Here is a 22,105-nt window from a genome sequence, read left to right on the forward strand (position 1 = left end):
CATTAAAACAAGAAATTGCTGAAGACTCTGGATTCACTATTTCCACCCTTGGTCAGGCTTTACCAAACAGGTCACACATCAGCTGAATGACTGCAATGGATGGTGATTTTTAAAAAAAAATCTTCAAACTTTCACAAGAGGTCCACAGGACACCAAAGTGCACCTGTGGGTGTGGGGGTGGAAAAGCAACAGGGGAGATGACATATTTCTTCAATATATTTACCCTTATTTCATAGTCCAAAAATGTCAGAGGTAAACAAATCAAGACCTGAATATTGAAGGGTAAGCAATTTTCCATTGAAGACTTTTGGATATCTTTTGTTATGATTTTTTGTATTAAAAAAGCACTGTAGGAATGATGCAACTGTTAGAGGGACAGTCAAACAGCTTCTCTAATACAACTGCTATGGGTGGGGAATGGTGGTCACTGCACAGCTATGGGATGCCTTCATGATGAACTTCACACATCTTACGAGAGCTGCCAGTTCTCCAGCCATTTCCTTTCCCATAGGCATATTCTGGTTGAAGCAGAATTTAGCCACATGTCGGATCAGACTTACTTTCTTTTCACTGCATTTGTTTCTGGAGAGTTTAGAATTCCATTTGTCTCACAGTTTGAAGTGTCAAAGTTTCCGTATCTGCAATTAGTCACAAAGCCCAAATTAAGTAATTTTAAACAAGCACTTGCATCTACAATTGTCTTTCAGCTATTGTAAAGAATCCTAGTTTATTAAAGCCCCCTCCTTTAACTCCCATTTGCATTTTATATCTTAGCGTTGAAATATCCTTGCTCAGTATTCACATGCCAAACAGCACATGCCTTCTCTCCATTCACCTGTTTATCAGTGCACAAATATTCTTGAAATATTGTCTGGGGAAATTTTGAGGGAGGAGAGGAGTTACATTTTCTATTTTAGAATCATAGACTCTTACAGTACAGGTTAAGGGCATTCAGGCGACTGTACCTGTTGCGGCTCTTTGAATCTGCTATACATTAGTCTCACTTTCTCCATAGCCCTGCAATGTTCTCCCTTCCTCTTTGTTCTCTTTCACTTTGAGAAGTTGCTATTAGATCTGCTTCCACCACCGTTTTAGGTAGAACATTCGACAGCATATGCCAAACCCACGACTTCTACCACCTAGGACAAGGGCAGTAGATGACTGGGGGCACCACCACTTGCAAGTTCCCCTCCAAGCCACACACCATCCTGACTTGAAAATACATCACCGTTCCTTCATGGTTGCTGTGGGTGTACTTACAGCACATGGATGGCAGCTGTTCCAAGGCAATGGCTCACCACCATCTTCAAGGGCATTAGGGATGGGCAATCAAAATGTTGGCCTAGCCAGTGACTCCCACAGTCTGTGGAACAATATACTAAAAAAAATTCCAAGTCACAAGCTTGCCGCTTTAAAGAACAATCTTTTGTTCCTCCGGCTGTTCTGCCGATTGTAAAAATTTAAGACAATCATAGCACATTTGGTAAACTCTTCTCCCTGTGCAGTTTGTCCCTCTTAAAGCCAGAGCACATCAAAGGTCATCAAGTTCAGCAGTGGTGATAATTCTTGTGTGTCCTGTGTGAGTTGTGAAGAGTGACCCCAATTAACTATTTGTGAAGCAGATAACCTGGCAAACAATTAACAGAGCAGAGAAATGTAAAAAAAAGTGTGGAACAGGACAAGGAGAGATCAAAGTATTAGCATTAATGGTATTTAAAATGTATTTTATCTCCTGTTGCTGCAGAATGGTTTGTGTATCTTGCATATTTCAGTCATAGACAGTTATTTGACCAACATCTCAGATTTCCCAAAAAGAGGCTCCTATCCCTAGTTTAGAAGCTTTGATTGTCATTACGCTTGCTTTGAATGCTTCATTTATTGAAAAGAAGCTTCTTTCCCATCCCGCCAGACCTTTACACATTCAGGATGTAACTCGTTGCATGTAGCTCCAACCTACACATTAAGCCTCACACAGAAACCGACAGCCAGTGTGTTAAACTTTTATACAGGTGCCTGGTCATCAGGTTAAACTATTCACTGCACTTCTCAATCTTTGATTTGCACTGCATTGACCTGGGGCCAAGATCAGTTATTTTGTGAACAATTAAACACATACATTGCTACATGGCTGTGGATCTGTGTTTTGTGGTTATTCTTTATTCAGTACTATCCCAAACCAGTAGATGGGGTGCTTCATTCATCATGAAGAGTGTCTCCTTTCAGGGGGAGGGTGCTGGTCAGGGTTGGCGGGGGCTGTGGAGAAGAGGGGTCAGAATGAAGGGGACTGGCAATAACTGGTTTGCCTTGTGGCAAAGATATAATCTACTAGTCAGAAAAACAGGATGTTGTTATCAAGAACCACGCAGAAACCAAATCATTAAATTCATAAGGCTGCAAAAAAGGTTGTGCAACAACAAAAAAAAACTTCCTACAGGAATGGTGGAAATGATGGTGCCAAAAACGGTCACAAATTCATCTCCTGGAAAAAAAAATCACAAGTTTGATAAATATCAAAGTAAGTCACAGATAATAAGATTTTAACTTTTTGAACATTAGAACAATTGTGGATTGCTCAAGAGTTCTAGTAAAAACAACAGTCGAAGGAATGGCCAACTGAGTGATGGCACAGTGGTATTGTAATCCAGAGGCCCAGGGTAATGCTCTGGGGACCGGGTTAAAATCCCACAATGGCAGACGGTGGAATTTGAATTCAGTAAAAATCTGGAATTCAAAGTCTAATGGCCACCATGAAACCATCATCAATTGTTGTAAAAACCCATTTAGTTCACTAATGCCCTTTAGGGAAAGAAATCTACTGTCCTGTCGACCCTGCAAAGTCCTCCATACTAACATCTGGGGACTTGTGCCAAAATTGGGAGAGTGGTCGCAGAGGCTAGTCAAGCAACAGCCTGACAGTTATCCTCACGGAATCACATCTTACAGACCGTCAGGACAGACCCAGCAGGAGGTAGCGGCAGTGGTACACAGTCGAGACGGAGTTGCCCTGAGTCCTCAACGTTGACTCCGGACCCCATGAAGTGTCATGGCATCAGGTCAAACATGGTCAAGGAAACCTCCTGCTGATTACCCTCCCTCAGCTGATAGATCAGTACTCCTCCATGTTGAACACCACTTGGAGGAAGCATCAAGGGTGGCAAGGGCGCAGAACGAACTCGTGGGGGACTTCAATGTCCATCACCAAGAATGGCTCAGTAGCACCACTACAGAGCAAGCTGGCTGAGTCCTAAAGGACATAGCTGCTAGATTGGGTGTGTGGCAGGTGGTGATGGAACTAACAAGAGGGAAAAACATACTTGACCTCATCCACACCAATCTGCCTGCTGCAGATGACCGTATCGGTTGAAGTGACCACCACACAGTCCTTGTTAAGTCCTGCCTTCATATTGAGGATACCCTCCATCATGTTGTGTGACACTACCACTGTGCTAAATGGGAAAGATTTCAAACAGGTCTAGCAACACAAAACTGGGCATCCATGAGGCTGTGGGCCACCAGCAGCAGAACTGGACTCAAACATAATCTGTGACCTTATGGCCTGGTGTTTCCCAACTCTACCATCACCATCAAGCCAGGGGATCAACCCTGGTTCAATGAAGAGTGCAGGAGGGCATGAAAGGAGCAGCACCAGACAGTCCAAAAATAAGGCGTCAACCCGATGAAGCTATAACACAGGCCTACTTGCATGCCAAACAGCATAAGCGGCAAGTGATAGAGTTAAGCGATCCCACATTCAGCGGATCAGATCTAAGCTTTGCAGTCCTGCCACATCCAGTCGTGAATGATGGTGGACAATTAAACAACTCGCTTGAGGAGGAGGCTCCACAAATATACCCATCCTCAATGGGAGGAGGAGCCCAGCACATCAGTGCAAAAAGACTATAGCATTTGCTACAATCTTCAGCCAGCAGTGCCGATTGGATGATCCATCTCGGCCCCCTCCAGAGGCCCCCAGCATCAGATGCCAGCCTTCAGCCAATTCGATTCACTCCACGTGACATCAAGAAACCAAAGGCACTGGATAGTGCAAAGGCTATGGGCCTTGACAATGTTCTGGTAATAGGACTGAAGACTTGTGCTCCAGAACTTGCCGCACCCCTAGCCAACCTGTTCCAGTGCAGCTACAACACTGGCATCTAGCCGGCTATGTGGAAAATTGCCCAGGTATGTCCTGTACACAAAAAAAAGGACAAATCCAACCTGGCCCATTACTGCCCCATCTGTCTACTCTCCATTGTCAGTAAATTAATGGAAGGGTCATCAAGATTGCTATCAAACAGCATTTCTTAGCAATAGTCTGCCCTGTTTGGGTTCCACCAGGGCCATTCAGCTCCTGGCCCATTACAGTCTTGGCTCAAACATGGGCAAAAGAGCTGAATGCCTGAGGTGAGTGAGAGTGACTGCCCTGGACACCAAGGCCGCATTTGACCAAGTGTGGCATCAAGGGGCCCTAGCAAAACTGGAGTCAACGGGAATCCTGGGAAAACTCTCCACTGGTTGGAGTCATGCCTAGCACAAAAGGAAGATGGTTGTGGTTGTTGGAGGTCAGTCATCTCAGCTCCAGGACATCACTGCAGGAGTTGCTCAGGGTAGTGTCCTTGGCCCATCTTCCACTGCTTCAGCAATGACCTTCCTTCCATCATAAGGTCAGAAGTGGGGATGTTCACTGATGATTGCACAATGTTCAGCACCATTTGTGACTCCTCAGATACTGAAGCAGCCCATGTCCAAATGCAGCAAGACCTGGACAATATCCAGGCTTGGGCTTACAAGCAGCAAATAACATTCATGCCACACAAGTGTCAGGCAATGACCATCTCCAACAAGAGAGAATCCAACCATCACCCTTCGATGTTCAATGACATTACCATCACTGAATCCCCCACTATCAACATCCCTGGGGTTACCATTGACCAGAAACTGAACTGGACTAGCCATATAAATACAGTGGCTCCAAGAGCAGGTCAGAGGCTGGGAATCATGTGATGAGTAACTCACCACCTGAATCTCCAAAGCCTGTCCACAAGGCACAAGCCCACTTGCCTCAATGAGTGCAGCTCCCACAACACTAATGAAGCTAGACACCATCCAGGACAAAGCAGCCCACTTGATTGGCACCACATCCACAGACATTCAATCCCTCTACGACCGATGCACAATACAGCAGTGTGTACCATCTACAGGTGCACTGCAGGACATCACCAAGGCTCCTTCGACAGCACCTTCCAAACCCACAACCACTACCACCTAGAAGGACAAGGGCAGCAGATAGATGGGAAGATCACCACATGGAAGTTGCCCTCCAAGTCACTCACCATCCTGACTTGGAAATATATTGCCGTCCCTTCACTGTCGCTGGGTCAAAATCCTGGAACTCTCTTCCTAACAGCACTGTGGGTGTACCTACACCACATGGACAGCAGCGGTTCAAGGTGGCAGTTCACCACCACCTTCTCAAGGGCAACTAGGAATGGGCAATAAATGCTGGCGCAGCCAGCAATGTCCACATCCCGCGAATGAATAAAAAAAGTAACCACTCTAACAAAACAGAGTGGGTACAAGCTTTTGTTAGCCTTCAAACAACATGAGTCTACAGCCAAGAATGTACCGCTGATTGCTGCAAGGCAATAAAGAAAATAACTGCATGCCATTTCACTAGAGGGAGTTAAATGAAGAAGAGTTTAGATGGCATTGTGCCAGTAAAGTTAAAAAGCTGGGCTGATGCCTCCAACCATAAAGCATTGCCCTTCCTTGCAGAGAACTGGGTGGGAAATGACCAGTAAACTTTGGTATTTCCAGAAGATGAGCTTCAATGATTCATAGTCAGAATGATAGAGTAATGATGTGAAAATAACTTGACCGATGAATCCTTTCTGCCATTGCCATTAAATAATGAGCTGCCATTTATTTATTCTCACCTGTCCAGCAGGAGATCTAACACACGGTCAGCAGAAGCAAACGCTCTGTAAGTTGAGAGGAATATGCTGATATAGGTAAAATCGTTGTCACCAAAAGCTGTTAATAAATTTTCTACAAGCTTCTCTAAGGTCCCAGCCTTAATTGTACGGATCTTGCACGTTTCAAACTGACTGATGGTGTGACCTGGAGGCACCTCGTCTCCTTCCACCTACATGATGCAGAAATAAAAAGGTCAACGCAATGCAAGAAAAAATACAGCAACACCAACTTTCATTTCTATAACATTTCTTACATGGCATAAACATTCCAAGGTGCTTCACAGGAGTGTTAACAGACAAAACTGACACCCAAACCTCATGGAGACGTTAGGACAGATGCTTGGTCAAAGAGATAAGTTTTGGGGAGAAACTTATAGCAAGAGAGACAGAGGGGTTTTGAAGGAGGGAGTTCTGGAGCTTCAAGATTAGGCTGAAGGCACGGTCACCAACAATGGAATGGAAAAAAAAAATCAGGGATGCAGAAGAGGCTGGAATTGGAGGCACACAGTTGTGCAGTGTTACAAGGAGTTCACAATGATAGGGAGGCAGAATATGGACCCTTTTAGTTTTATTTGAAAGTAACTGGTTATTTCAAGTATTACTGAAACCATGTTTTTTTTTTAAAATGGTTAAAGCCCAAATATTGCAGACACATGACTAGCTCACTGATGATTGTACTTCTTTGTATTCAGGTACAGTAACTCCTCCAGAGGGCAACTCCCAGTAACTGTAACCACTATCCTCTTAAGGAGAAAGTTCCCCATTGACTCAAGCAAGAACGTCACAGGTTCAATGCTGTCCAGTTGGAGCAGGAGCATGGATATTACAATTAACCTCACAAAGAAGGAGGGGAGAGGGAGAAAAAGCAGCTAAGGCTCATCATGGCTACAATGGAAAGTTTGGGCAGAATTTTACACAAGCAGGATTTGATGGTCACGCCGGAGAAGTGAATGGATTTTTGAACAGCTCGATGCATTTTATGGCCCTGCCCCTCCTGCAAAATTCCACCTCATGTGCTCTTATTGGGCAAGTACAGCATTGGGCCTGCTGCAATGCCCCTGCACCCCCCCACCTGGTTGAATGGCCTGCTGGCACCCTATTCAAGCTCACACCTGGGTCAGTTACCAGTGGGTATCTGACTTGTTGTTAAAAAAATTCAAACTTTACAACGATTTATAATCGCTTCCAGAATGCTTTAATTTCCCTTAATCAGGAATTCAGTTAAAAAAAAAACTTGGGTCTGGGTGTGCTAGAAGTGATGCCATGGAATACGAAAGCGAGGGGGAGAGAAATCAGCTTGCTAAACAACCATCTAGATCTTTCAATGTTACATGTTCCATGGTAGTTCAGCTCACAGTTATGTCCATTAACACTCTGTGGCTAATTCCTCAATATCAGCAATGAACAAAGACAAAAATTTCAACATTTGAGATTTATTCTGTCATTACTGTGTGTTCTCATCGGCAGAAAGGGAGAGCCGGTACTAAAAGCCCTATGCAGTTCGCTAATTCAGATATTGTGTTACACACAGGGCAGTGCTGCTAACCCTCCTCAAAAGTCAAAACCAACTTTAGCCAAAATCCCACCACTTCCTTCAGTTAACAAGCACTTTGCACCACCATATTAACCACAGATCAAAATAAATCAATAAATCAGATGTTCATTTCTGTAACTTGCACTTTTGTACTGGCGTAATCAGTCTTGTATTTCATGGCGAACTCGCAATCAGTCTCAGTTTCAATTGTTTCAGCACTCCGGCACCCTCACCACCCCAAATGCAGGATCATGCCACTTTTATTCCAGTGAATCACTTGGTTCCCAGCTGGTATTTATTCCACAGCACATGGATGTCGAGTTGGACTGTTCTACTCCCACACTCCTTTGGCAAAATATGAATTCCCAGTGCCTTTGTGATTCTACTGTGGTGATGCCAATGGTCTTCCAGACCCTTTTCCATCTCCTAAGTGTGTTTGTGCAGCTGTGTACATGGCTAACATCATGAGTTGTTTCGACCCAGAACAACATCTGTGAGGATGGGTCCATACCCTAGATATAACCTTACCCATTCTTGCCCCAAATGCTCCCAGGCCTGTTGGTGTCTGTTACTGGCATTTTTTTATTTTCTGCACTCTAACCACCTGGAATCAGTCAAGAATCCCAACCGACAGAACACGGGGGTATTAGCATCTTAAAGACAGTACAATCAACATAACTGGACTTTCAGAAAACGACAGTAGCTTCAATTCTTCAGCTATCCTAGTAAAATTTGAATCAAACTCAAGAACAGCTTTTTCTCATTCAGCTGAATGCACAGCTATCAGAATAAAAGCCAAACGCTGCAGATTCTGGTGATCTGAAGTGAAAACACAAATGCTTAAAAAAAACTTAGCAGGTTTGGCAACATCAGTTCCTTCTTCAGAACTCAAAGGATTCCGAAGAGGAGTCACATTGGATTTAAAAATGTTAACTTTGCTTCTCTCTACAGATGCTGCTAGATCTGAGCTTTTTTTTCAGCATTTTCTGTTTTATATTATCAGGTCTGTTAGTGAGCAAATCCACATGTGCAGGAAGTACTAATGATAACAACCAAAAAATGGTGTGGAAGCTAGATTAATACTAAAGCACAAATTTGAAACTGGAGTTATTTTTGGATACACAGCAACAACATCAAACCATAATCCTAAACAAACAAACTTCCAGTATGAAATTCTTTATCTGCCCACCCATTGATTTACAATTTCTACTTCAATCCAGTTACCAGAAAGGCCAGCAAAATCTTTGGCAAAAAACAGCTTCTACCTCAGTGCAGCGAGTTTCCACAGCGAGGCATTGTGGAATTATGTGCAGAGTTCTGTTCTGCTGCCCCCAGGCCACAGCATGCAACAGGAAGCGGGTCAGTCTGGCTTCAATCACGTCTGAACTCTCCGCTACATTATCATAGACCTCACATTTCCCAACAATATTGTTTTTAGAAAATCTAATTACTCTTGAAAGCAAGCTTGCCTTGGCTGGGAGCAAAGTTGAACTGTAAAACGTTTGCTGAGCTGACAGAAAATAAAAAGGGTTGGTGGGGCGGGGTGGGTGGAGAAAGCAAACCTCTGCTTTTGCTCCACAGCCAGTGTTATGCAAGGTCTCTTCCACTTGCTGCTGAGTGATTATTCAGCTTGGTCTTATACAGAATGATACTGTATAGTGCGCAGAGAGATCAACACCCCACAAAGGACTTCGGGCTCCCATAGCTAAAATGGTAACAAGCGTCCTATATTAAATTCGGTTTCCTTCACGCTAACAAATGCGCAGCTGGAATCTAAATTATTGTTGGGGCTGGGGGTTGAAAGGCGGTGGGAGAAAAGAAAAACAGAGGAGGGGGGAGTTTTACCTCTTTGGGCAGCCTGGCTTGAACTTTGGTATAAAGTGTGAACCTCTGAACTTTGTCAGGCTAACTTGCTGTCTGCTTCTCAAATCTGCCAGAATCATGAATAGCATAAAACCACAGGAAATACATTTCCAAGACTTGTTCCAAATGACAGAAAGCAAAGTTTACAAAGCATATTTCAATTAAATTTAAGTACATATAAAAGAAAAGGAGCAACAGCCGAAAAGCATAATCTTCAGGCAACAAATTTTACACCACCAAGGCAATTATTGCATAAATTTAGTCTGCTTTCAAATTGATCTTGAAAACAGAATTCTAAAAGAGCGCGCTATCAGGAGGAGAAAGTCACAGCTGGATTATGGAAAACAGATCAAGTGTCACGTCCAACAATCAATCTTTCTCAACCTCCTCTCCCCTGACCTTGGCAGGAGATGCAATTCACTCCAAGTAAGAGGAGGTCTCCCATGTGTTGATCAAGTTTCTAACCGACTGTACTTCAGAGTGACAGCTGGGTCCAACTGTGACTAATGCACCAGTTTATTGTGCTTTCCTGCCAACTGAGGATCAGGCACAACAGCATACAGCCACCAGCATGTTGAGACCCAGCCGATTTTGAGGCTTCCTTTGTTGTAACTTTTAAAAAGCAACAGTAATAATGGTTTTAATGAAAGACACAGCTGAAGCAGAAATCCCCACCTTGTTCAGGGAAACTTGCTTACTTTTAGGGAATCGTAAACAGGATAAATATTAAACCATAAATTACACAGCAAAACCAAAGACCAAGCTATGAGAAGCACTGCTCTATTGTAAGAAGAGTTTGCGTGTTACCCCTTAATTATAGTTTATGTGCTTCAGCTGGATAGTGCAAGTCAGTATGGGTGAATGTGCTGCAGACATATTTTTACTCTTTAATACTTTCACATCTGTTTTACATTTCATGAATTGGATGTGCAACAAATAATTCAGTGAGTGGTGGGGAGGGGGCAGGCAGTGAAAGAGAAGTTAAGTTATGGACTATTATACAGGATTTCCAACAGCAATTAGAACTCGCTCTTTATTTGAAAGCTTTCCTAACAATGAGCCAGTGCAAAGGATACAACAGTTAAGAATTCTGTTCTACAGTTGTCACCCCTGTGCAGGTAGACTTTGAAATAACTAGCACAAATTTATACACACAGCATTTGTTATTCTTTCCCCGCAACAGATATCTGAACATAGCTTTGCATCTTGCCTAAGTCATAGGTTGCAATCTGGACTATTTAAAAAGGCAAATATGTCCAGTTAAAACACTTGGTACCATTAATTCAAATCTAATGGAGGACTCAATTCATTTAACTTGTCTTCCAATTCTCCTGATCTCTACCTCAAAACGAGTGACTGTCTGCAGCATTGGGCTCCTGAAATTAAATTCACTTTCACCCTCAAAAGCAAGTGCCTCTTCCCCTTCCTCAAGGAACTCTTCCCAAAAGGCTGGGGATACTGGAATGATTGCAGTTTCCGAGACAGAGATCAATTTATAGTTAGGCAAGGGCATGAAGGGAATAAAGGCAAGTAGATGGAGTTAAGGTGCAGATCACCCATGATCTAAGTAAATTGCAGAGCAGGAGAGGGTGGGGTCTGTTCCTGAGGCATGAACTATTCCCTGTGGAAAAAGAAAAATGTTTCCGACAGAATTCTGGTTGTTGGCTCCACTGATCTGTGCCAGAAATTAACAACAGGTCATTACTAGGGTAAGTATCCAGGCATGTATCAAGCAATAGACTCAAGTCTCTGACACCGAGGTCAGTGCCAGAAGCATTATCGGAGGGGCCCAGGCAACACAAGTGCCCATCGGAAACTTAAACTTCCCGAGCAATTACTGCGCATGTGGTCAAGTCAGAACTTCTGATGGTCCCAATGCGCAACGGTGGCGAAAGTCTCAACATTTGCCACTGCTGGCATCGGAAGATCTGGGCCAATACTTTTAAACCATCCAAAAACTTTCAATTTTTGGAGGTGCAGCTTGATTAGCCCAGCAGAGCACAGTCATATCCAGCTGGGCTTTAAAAAGAGTCTTGAGATCTTCAGGATAAAAAGAGAGATGTAATACGCCAGATTCCCAGTCACAGGTTTGTCCACCTGAGCATTTAATATTGATACAAAAATCAAAAAAGGTAAAAAAAAAAGTAAACGACTAATTGTAATCAGATAAAGCTTAAGACATGAAAAGCAATTAAACCCAGGCGCTGGATTCTAAACCACTTCATGGGTGTTCCTCAGCTCCTCTCATAGGTTTGTGGTAGACTTCAGGTATTATCCAAAATGCTGCCGTCCTGCTCCACAAGCTTTTCCACATCACAAGCAGAAATACCAAGCAGTCTCATTTCACAGTCCACCACAGTAGAGAAAAGTCGTAAATATAACAGCAGAAAAAGATGCCTTTGAGCCCATGGTGCAGTTAGGAAATATGTGGAACAAAAGCAGTGTGCAACTCCTCACTTTGGCTTTCAGATTGCCTACATTACTATTTAGTTCAGATATAAATGTCAGAAGCATGAACATGTGTTCAGCATTAAACACAGAAAACCACACAGACAGCACAAAATAAAGATTTTGCAATAGAAAAAAAAACACATTTGGAATTGACCTCATTGAGGATTACACCACAGCTGAAAAAGCAGAGACCTCCACTGAAATGAGCAAGTCATTGGGACTTAAGCCAAAATTTAGTTATCACATTCAAGGCCCAGTTGTTTCTCCTTGGCTGCTGTGATAATTGTGGTACAATTGGTCACGAGGGGCTCCTGATGTTTATCCATTGGGCAGAAGACATTGTTAAATGTTTGAGGAGGGTATGATCAGGCTCAGCTGCAATGCTATCCATGGTCAAACAGCTTGTGTTAGTTACTGTCTAGGTTTAAATGTGCAGCATAGTCATTTAGACAAAAGATCAGACCTGTTGGGGGCCGGTGGAATTTTGTCCCCTCATTAATCACTCTGTTCAGCAGAGGAAAAAAAACTGGAGGGGGGATTGTGTCTGTACAAAATATACACATTTTTGTTCTTAATATTTATAGCCTCCATATTTTAAAAAATGTCTATTAACATCTTCCCACAAGCCATAAAAAGGGGTTAGCTAAATGCAAGTCTTTTATGTAGAACTGTAATGGTTTCTCTTTAGAGATGCATGTAAAGACCAGCAAAAAAAAGTTACTTTTGTAGAAACTGCATAATTTAGGCACATTCAAATGGATGTGAGAATTATCTTCTGGACATCTAGATCATAAGCCTGGCATGTGGCCTTGGGCAGAATTTCACACCCCATTGTTGCAATACAAGCTTTCTCTCCTCTTTAAACTGAAGAAATCTTCATTTGAATCCTGGTCAACGCATCTCCAAATATCATTCCTTTTCCTCAAATCTGCCACACTAAAGAACAATAACCGAATCAAACAATTTAGGGGTGGTCATCAGATCCCTACAATTAAAAAACTTAAATCAATTAGCGAGGAGTTAGCTTGAGCTGCCTTTTAGCCAATCGCATTCTTAATTCCAGGTTCTTCAGAAACAAGTGAACAATTTGATTTATTTCTCAGAGATAAAACCAACCCAATCCATTAGAGCCTTCTCATTCTGTCAGCTTCCTTGACAAGAATTTTACGTGAAACTGCTTTTCAAGTAGGTGCATATTCACCCTCCAACTGCAATTCTCCTGTCATTAAACACATTACTTTTGACTTAACAATTTTAGGCCCACTTTAATTGAGTGGACAGCAATTAATTAAAATGATACTGACATCAATTCAGGACAGTTTGAAGAATGGTGGTTATGAAGATAGCCTTAACAGGGAGACAACTGCTCTGTTAGCAAGCATGATCTATAAAAGGGGGACATATTCTGCAGCTTAAATCCTAATCGCAGCACTGTCTAGGGTTAGCCCAAGTATGGATTGCATGTACCAAGAGTTGTCTCACTTTTCCCAAGTGCCATTGCTTAAAAGGATGGCTGCAATGTGGCTGAGAGTCAAAGTGTCGCACTTTCCCCAGTTACTTAACAACAGCATTTGTGGTCATAACTGTCACAAACTGAGTTAACATCAGCCACAGATCCTAAAGAGGAATTGCTTGCAAACAGAGTTTATTGGGTTTTTTAAAATTAAAAATCAACCTGACAACCATGGTGACTACAATGCACTTCTGTTGTAAACTAAGCATATTCTAAACAAATAGGGGCTTATAATTAGTGATTTACATATATAGAATCAACAGCACAGAAACAAGCCATTTGACCAAATGCTGGTGTTAATGCTTGACATGAGCTTACTCCCACCTTGCTTCATTTCACCCCATCAGTACATCCTTCTATCCCTTTCTCCCTCATACTTATTTAGCTTTCCTTTAAATGCTCAACATGCCTTCTATTAAACAATCAGTGTCCTACACCATTGTGATAGTGCTATTTTCTGATCAGTGACTAATGCAGAGTTATGACAATACAGAGCCTACACAAACTTCAGTGTAGGTTTCTGTGGAACACGTTTTGTTAAAAAAACTTTTGGCATATTTAAGAGCAATTGTTACACACCGGAGGTGAACCTTCTGTCCCTTCCAGCTATGAATTACTGTACTATCCCATGACAGCTTGAAAAAAATACAACACTAGGTTTCAAGAATAGAAAAAGTAGATTACCTTTGCAAACTTGAGACCTTAGACACTATTGTCACAATATTTGCACGTTCAACAAAAATGTCGAAACAGAAGAGAGCAGCAAAGAAAAGACATTTTAGAGTGAAGCAACTTCTGCAAATATTGCAGGCTGACCACTGCTGTGTTCGAACAGTAATGCAGAAACCATTTTGCCATTACCTGTGATAGGAAATGAGCCTGACTATTGGCAATTACAGCCTGAGGAAGCAAAGAGTCAAGCTCAGGAAGCACTGGGGCAAGGCCAGTCACCTGCCACTGAAAAATAAGGAATAAATAGATGGACTGACCATTCAAAACTGACACATTTGAATGACTCCTATGGTGTGGCATATAGTACACTTGAAGAAAAGGCAAAAGAACATCAAGTTTACATCCTTAGAACATCGATGGGGATCTCGGCCGCTGGCTCTCTAGCTGATAAGAGCCCCAAGTCACCTCTTTTCAGGCAAGCCTACCGCATCTTGTTGCACTCAGGCACTTACAGGCCAGTGGTTGGCCTTCCCCTGAGATCAAGGGCCCCAGGGGCAGAAAGCCCATTCAGAAATGCTGGTCTTGGACAGCAGCACCACAGGGCAGGCAGTGGCTGCTGCTGGTATAAGACATCCACCCAAGGTCTAGTATTGCTACTGGATCCCTGGCAGAAGGGGTGTTGCAGCCAAGGGGTGGTGAAGGGGGTCAGCAACAGGCTCTGTGGGCTTCCCCCCCGACCCATTCTGATACAGGTCTTGATCAGGCACCAAGTGCCTTTGAACAAGGGACCCTCCCCCCTCAGGAGCCTGCAAGCTACCCCAATAGGGTTTACTTGCCTTGCTTCCCACATAGTGAAGTGTTGGACTTGAGCTCACCATGTCCCACTATATAGAGATTTCCACAAAACAGGGAAAAAATTACCATTAAACCATTCTCTTACCTCCCTACTTCTGCCCATTAATAACAGCAACATAGAAAAAGGTAAACTTATGTAGCATATGATAATATAGTTAACAACTTTATCTATGTTCTAAACTATTTGGAATTACAAACATGGCTTCTCTAATCAGGCGAGCAGAAATTGGATTAAAAATCATTGTGCAAATTTGCCCCTTTACTGACCAAGTACCGTAACACCAGAGGGCAAAGTGCAACGGTCACTTAAATTTGTGCAGGCCAACTGTTGGTGTGAATGGAGGAGTTATAGGGGGAGAAATGGCAATAAATAGGGTGTTCAGGAAATACTTCTTGACTCAGCTGCTTTGAATGCGGAACTCACTGCTACACAGAGCACCTGAACCAAAAAGCACTAAGTGGATTTAAGGGAAGCTAGATAAGTAAATGAGGGAGTACAGAAATAGAAGGGTTAGATGAAATAGGATGGGAGGAGGTTCGCATGGAGCTTAAAAACACCTGCAGAGACCAGTTGGGCTGAATGAATTATCTGTAATACGTAAATCAGATTGGGTAAGTTTTGCGAGGCATGATTTAACAGCTGGAAATCTGGAGATAATCCAATTATGCACCTGCTCAAGTTTCACATCTATGGTGTGGGGGGGGGGGGGGGGAAATTTCATGGGGAACAAATGTGATTGCCACAAATATTTATTTACAAAATCCATTGTTATTGCTATTGCTCTTACTACAACACTTCAAATATTGGTTGCTGTTTAGACCTGGAAGCAAAATCACCCATATTTCATGAAATTATTGTTCATATCTCAAGAATGCTTCACCATCTATGGCGGTAAGGAATAACTTGTTGTCTAGCATCCTGCATAGCTATTATCTCACTTACCTCAGCTGTTAATTCTGCTGCTTGCAGGCACCCAGACACAAATCATGCTACTGAGAATTTGACAGTCAAACTACCTGCAACATTTGATCTGTCAGGCTTTGCAAAGTTAACTCAATCCAGAACAATTGCTCGTTTTTTCTGGATTTGGAGGAAATTCAGAGGTTTGACTATTCTAGCCATTTATAGCAACATCAGACTTTCTGTATATTCTATCCTCTTGGAGCAAATTATGCTGCTATTTCAGCAAATAATGAAACAAAGCTTTGTAGCTTGGAATTCTGGATTTAGGCATGGATATTAAATGTTATGGAATCGAGTAAGGTAGATGGAGATTAGACATAGACCAACCATGATTTAAGTGCAAAGCAGAATAGCTCAAGTGCCTAAACGGCCTTCTCCTGTTCCTATTCAATTCCTAGTTTACATTCATTATTTAGTGACAACTAATGTCGTACACCCAGCTATTTATTCGTTTTAAAGGTGAAGGAAACGCACCTCTTTCCAAAGCAATGAGCTCTACAAGCACCATCTCCTCACACATCTAAAACACTCACTGGAGCAGCAGAAAACAGACATTGAGCCAAAGACAGTGAAACAACAATTGACAAGCAAAAGAAATGGAGTTTTAAGTGACGAGGATCTTAAAAACAAAAGGCAGGTAGGTGGAATGACAGAGGGGTTTGGGAGAAGGCGTTCTATGGAGTAAAACCTAGCAATCATACCATTGATTGTCTAATGGTCAACAAGAGAACATACAGGAGGTCAGAGTCAGAGAAAAAGTGTGTATGCTGGAAGAATTACAGGGATGTACAATTCGGTGGCAGGAAGTTTAAAATGGGACATTTGCTGCTAATCCCAATCTACCAAAGTCAGTTGGTGACAATGCAAGGATGGGCAAGTGGAACTTGGTGAGATGGCATTCAAGCAGCAGAATTTGGTAAACTGAAATTTGGGGAGGAAAGAGGATGTGAGACCTGGGAGATTTTGACACATGACTTTTTCATTGACGTTCTGGCATGCAAACTGTACAAGTTACATATAGAATAATATTTCTTAACATTTAAATGATCAGCATTAATACTTTAGATCATATAGAAGACAAAATTGGTTTTATTTACAAATACGCTTATTTTTGCAACACCAGCTGCCTTTGATTGGTTTTTTTTTTCCACAGTTACAGTTTTCTGGCTAAGTCTGGAGAAGAAAGTATGAATGAGCGATTTAACATGGATAAACTGAAATAGGGGTGGAGGTGGGCAATTGTGATGGAGAGGGTATGGGATTAAACTGAACTCCAAGATTGTCAACAATGGTTAAGACAAAGACACTACCCTGTGAGGTTCACAGAGTTGGTGATAAAGTGACAAGCACTGACAACTGTGGCTTCAGTCTTCTCAATATTTAGCTGGGATTTATTATGACTCATGGAAGACTACAGGTCAGGCAAGAGTTGGACAAAACAGTCATAGCAGAGGAGTGGAGACAATGGTGATTAACAGTTCCACTAATATGACAAACAGAGGAAAAGTAAGGGAAGAGGACTGTATGGTCAACGGTGTTGAAGTTTGCAGAGGAGTCAGAAAGCAAGTCAAGAAGGAGTAGCAGGGAGAATGCAATGTCACAGCAGAGTGTATACGTATCCCCCAATCAAAGCACCTAACAACATGCTGTCATTTTAGCGAGGTTATCAAATTAGGGACAATACCCAATAGCGCCGCTGTCATTTTCATTTTAACACAGGACGAATTAAAATGAAAATAAACTCCCACAGTTTATTGCTCACCGCTTCCATCCTTGACCCTCCTGACTCACTACCTACCCCACATAGCACCTCCCTCTGACTCACCTGCTTGCCGTTTCCTCTCACCAACCTTCACACTTGCAGCTCACCTCGCTCCCTCCCTCTTGCTGTCCTGGTCCCAAACTCTTGCTCACAGCGAGGGAGCAGCAGAAGAAAATGTTCATCAGGAGAATTAGGAGAGGCAGTGAGCTGAAGGTGGGGTGGCAGTGAGGTGATAAGTTGAATGAGTTTGTATTGTAACCTAACAGTTAGAGAGGATTTTGGGGCCAGTTAGGTTCAAGGCAGCCAACAGACTTTAAATGTATAAGTTACAGGTCAGGAATATTTTCTTCTTGGGGGAGATGGTGGCATAGTGGTAAGAGTCATAGAGGTCTACAGCACAGAAAAAGGCCCTTCAGCCCATCGAGTCTGTGCTGGTCAAACAAGCACCTAACTATTCTAATCCCATTTTCCAGCACTAGGCCCATAGCCTTGTATGCCATGGCATCGCAAGTGCACATACAAATACTTCTTAAATGTTACGAGGGTTTCTGCCTCTACCACCTTTCAGGCAGGGAGTTCCAGATTCCCACCATTCTCTGGGTGAAAAAACTCATCCTCACATCCCCTCTAAGCCTCCTGCCCCTTACCTTAAATCTATGACCCTTGGTTATTGATCTCTCCACCAAAGCAAAAAGTTCCTTCCTGTCTACTCTATCTATGCCCCTCAATCATGTCCCCCCCCCCTCAATCTCCTTTGCTCCAGGGAAAATAACTCCAGTCTATCCAATCCCTCCTCATAACTAAAACTCTCCCGCCCAGGCAACATCCTGGTAAATCTCCTCTGCACTCTCTCTCTAGTGCAATCACATCCTTCCTATAATGAGGATTCCAGAACTGCATGCAATACTCTAGCTGTGGCCTAACCAGCTTTTTATATGGTTCCAGTATAATCTCCCTGCTCTTATATTCTATGCCTCAGCCAGTAAAGGCAAGAATCCCATATGCCTTCTCAACCACCTTATCTACCTGTCCCGCTACCTAAAGGGACCGGTGGACATGCACACCAAGGTCCCTCTAATCCTTGGTGCTTCCAAAGGTCCTACCATTCATCATGTATTCCCGCACCTTGTTTGTCCTGCCCAAGTGCATCACCTCACACTTATCCGGATTAAATTCCATTTGCCACTGATCAGTTCATCTGACCAGACCGTTTATATCCTCCTGTAATCTAAGGCTATCCTCCTCACTATTTAGCACACCACCAATTTTTGTATCACCCGTGAACTTTCTGATCAACCCTCCTACATTCAAGTCTAAATCGTTTATATAAACCACAAACAGCAAAGGGCCCAACACCGATCCCTGTGGAACACCACTGGACACAGGTACACAGTCACAAAAATATCTCTCGACCATCACCCTCTGCTTCCTGCCACTCGGCCAATTCTGGATCCAATTTGCCAAATTGCCTTGGATCCCACGGGCTCTTACCTTAGTCATCAGCCTCCTATACGGGACCTTATCAAAAGCCTTGCTGAAGTCCAAGTAGACTATGTCAAATGCATTGCCCTCATCTACACAACTGGTCACCTCTTCAAAAAATTCAATCAAATGACCACCCCTTAACAAAGCCATGCTGTCCTTGATTAATCCCCTGCCTCTCCAAGTGTAGATTAATTCTGTCCTTCAGAATTGCTTCCAATAGTTTCCTCACTACTGAGGTTAGACTGACCGGCCTGTAGTTCCCTGGTTTATCCCTTCCTCCCTTCTTGAATAACGGTACCACACTGGCTGTCCTCCAGTCCTCTGGCACCTCTCCTGTGGCCAGAGAGGTACTGAAAATTATTGCCAGCATCCCCATCTCCTCCCTTGCCTCACTCAACAGCCTGGGATACAGTTCATCCAGGCCTGGAGATTTATCTACTTTTAAGCCTGCCAGACCACTTAGAACCTCCTTCCTTTCTACACTAATTTCACTATTTATATCACAGTCCTTCTGCCTAATTTCCATACCCACATGTCCCTCTCACTTGTGAACACCCACACAAAGTATTCATTTAGAACCCTACCTACATCTTCCAGCTCCACACACAATTACCACTCTGGTCCTTAAGGGGTCCTATTCTTTCCCTAGTTATCCTCTTACCCTTAATGTACTAAATTTGTCAGGTAAAATAAAGGTAAATCCAATGTTTTATCATGCCCCCTTTTTGCTCTCCTAATGTCACTGGATGAGTAATACAGAAGCTACTACCATCAATTGTTGTAAAACCCATCTGGTTCACTAATGTCCTTTAGGGAAGGAAATCTGCTGTCCTTACCCGGTCTGGCCTACATGTAACTCCAGACCCACAACAATGTGGTTGACTCTTAAGTGCCCTCTGAAATGGCCTAGCAGACCACTCAGTTCAAGGGCAATTGGGGATGGGTAACAAACGCTGGCCTCGCCACGTCCCATGAAAGAATAAAGAAAAGAAAATGTGATTTCCATTTAGCACACTGCATTTTTAGGAATGCATTAGCAGTTCTAAATGAGGAATAGCTGTATTGTTCATAGCTTTGGTTGGGGCTTTCAGTGTAAAGAGCAGGATACTGATGAGGGATTCAAATGGAGTTGCAGGCAAAAATAGCCAGCGTTAGGAGGCATCATCACATTCCAGACTCCTCCGGTGAAAGCAAAAGATTAGAGATAGGGCAACAGTTAGCTAGAACAAGAGGGTTCAAGGGCACACTTTTTTGGGGGCATGATATGGTGATGACGATGATGACAACAACGACGACAACAACGATAACAAAGACTTGGATAATATCAGGTGAGATAACGATCTCCATGTGAATTCTGATGAGTCTGAGGATGAAGTTAGGCAAACAGCAGCTCCATGCAAAGGGGTTGAGAGATCACTAAGCAGGGGATGTGGATAAAATAAAGCTTCTCAACAAACATGAAATTACCTGTAAAACAAAACCTTTCCAGTCCAACATTCAACCTCTAGTCTCTGTATTAGTGATCATCTCCCTTCAGGAATCTCTAGTACCACCATGGTGGATGCTGAACATCCTGCATCCCAAGACCCAACATTATCACAGGTGTAGCTTGGATTTCCATGCAGAAAATTTGCTGTACATAAGCTACCATGGTTAAAAGCATTAAATACACCACAAAGTCAGTAAACAATAATCAACTAACAAAATTAGATTGTCTCATCCAAATTAGTTTATAATGCCATGTACTGCCCTATCAAATTCTAAAAATCCTAGCTTTGACCTTATGGTGGTTCAGGTTTCTCTCTCTTTTACACTGTTAACCATGCTATTTGAAGTTAAAAACAGCACTGAATCAAACTGATTTGCAATGAACCACTGAACAGTTGGACCAGGATCCTAGCAGAACACCACCTATTGCAATTTGAGGTCAGATGTGGAAGCTACTTTGGTGGGGAAAACCCCACGTGAAAACACTAGAAATATCAGCTTCAGGTCAAAACAATCTGAGCCCAAAAGGTAACAAAAGTGCCTTTTCTTGGTAAAGGAGGAGCCCGGCATCGAACCACGCACCGGAAACGCCAACTGCAAACTCAGCCCTGTTGACCCTGCAAAGTCCTCCTTACTAACATCTGGGGCTTGTGCCAAAATTGGGAGAGCTGTCTCAGTCTAGTCAAGCAACAGTCTGACAGTCATCCTCACAGAATCATACCTTACAGATAATGTCCCAGACACCACCATCACCATCCCTGGTATGTCCTGTCTCACCAGCAGGACTGGCTCAGCAGAGGTGCCAGCAGAGGTGGCAGCAGTGGTATTCAGTCAGGAGGGAGTCCTCAACATTGACTTCGGACTCCATGATGCCTCATGGCATCAGGTCAAACATGGGCAAGAAAACCTCCGGCTGACGACCACGTACCACCCTCCCTCAGCTGATGAATCAGTGCTCCTCCATGTTGGAAACCACTTGGAGGAAGCACTGAGGGTGGCAAGGGCACAGAATGTACTCTGGGTGAGGGACTTCAATATCTATCACCAAGAGAGTGGATCAGTAGCACCAATGCCGACCAAGCTGGCTGAGTCCTAAAGGACAGAGCTGCTAGACTAGGGCTGCAGCAGATGGTGAGGGAACCAATAAGAGGGAAAAACATACTTGACCTCCTCACCAACCTGCCTGCCGCAGGTGCATTTATCCATGACTGTGCGGTGGTCACTCCTACCCAATATGGTCGTTGTGGAGGCGAAATCCTGCCTTCACATTGAGGATACCCTCCATTGCGTTGTGTGCCACTACCACCGTGCTAAGTGGGATAGGTTTCAAACAGATCTAGGAACTCATGACTGAACATCCATGAGGTGCTCTGGGTCATCAGCAGAATAATTGTACACAAGCACAATCTGTAACCTCGTGGCCCAGCATATGCCCCACTCTAACAATACCATCAAACCAGGGGGTCAACCCTGGTTCAATGAAGAGTGCAGGAGGGCATGCCGGCCGCAACACCAGGCATATCTAAAAATGAGGTGTCCACCT

At 43.2% G+C, this 22,105-nt stretch overlaps 1 protein-coding gene across 4 annotated transcripts in view; it reads right to left on the reverse strand.

Moving 5' to 3' along the window:
* The window catches only part of rgl1 (ral guanine nucleotide dissociation stimulator-like 1), a 182,275-nt gene that overhangs the window by 55,568 nt on the left and 104,602 nt on the right, over positions 1-22,105 (reverse strand). For all 4 annotated transcript variants that reach the window (XM_041208353.1, XM_041208350.1, XM_041208351.1 and 1 more), the window contains exons 3-4: positions 5,937-6,145; positions 561-638 (exon numbers count right to left, since the gene is read on the reverse strand). In XM_041208353.1, coding sequence (XP_041064287.1) covers positions 561-638; positions 5,937-6,145 — 287 coding nt within the window. The remainder of the gene's footprint in view (positions 1-560; positions 639-5,936; positions 6,146-22,105) is intronic.

The sequence above is a fragment of the Carcharodon carcharias genome, chromosome 16, assembly GCF_017639515.1.
Source record: "Carcharodon carcharias isolate sCarCar2 chromosome 16, sCarCar2.pri, whole genome shotgun sequence".
NCBI classification, from domain to species: Eukaryota; Metazoa; Chordata; class Chondrichthyes; order Lamniformes; family Lamnidae; genus Carcharodon; species Carcharodon carcharias.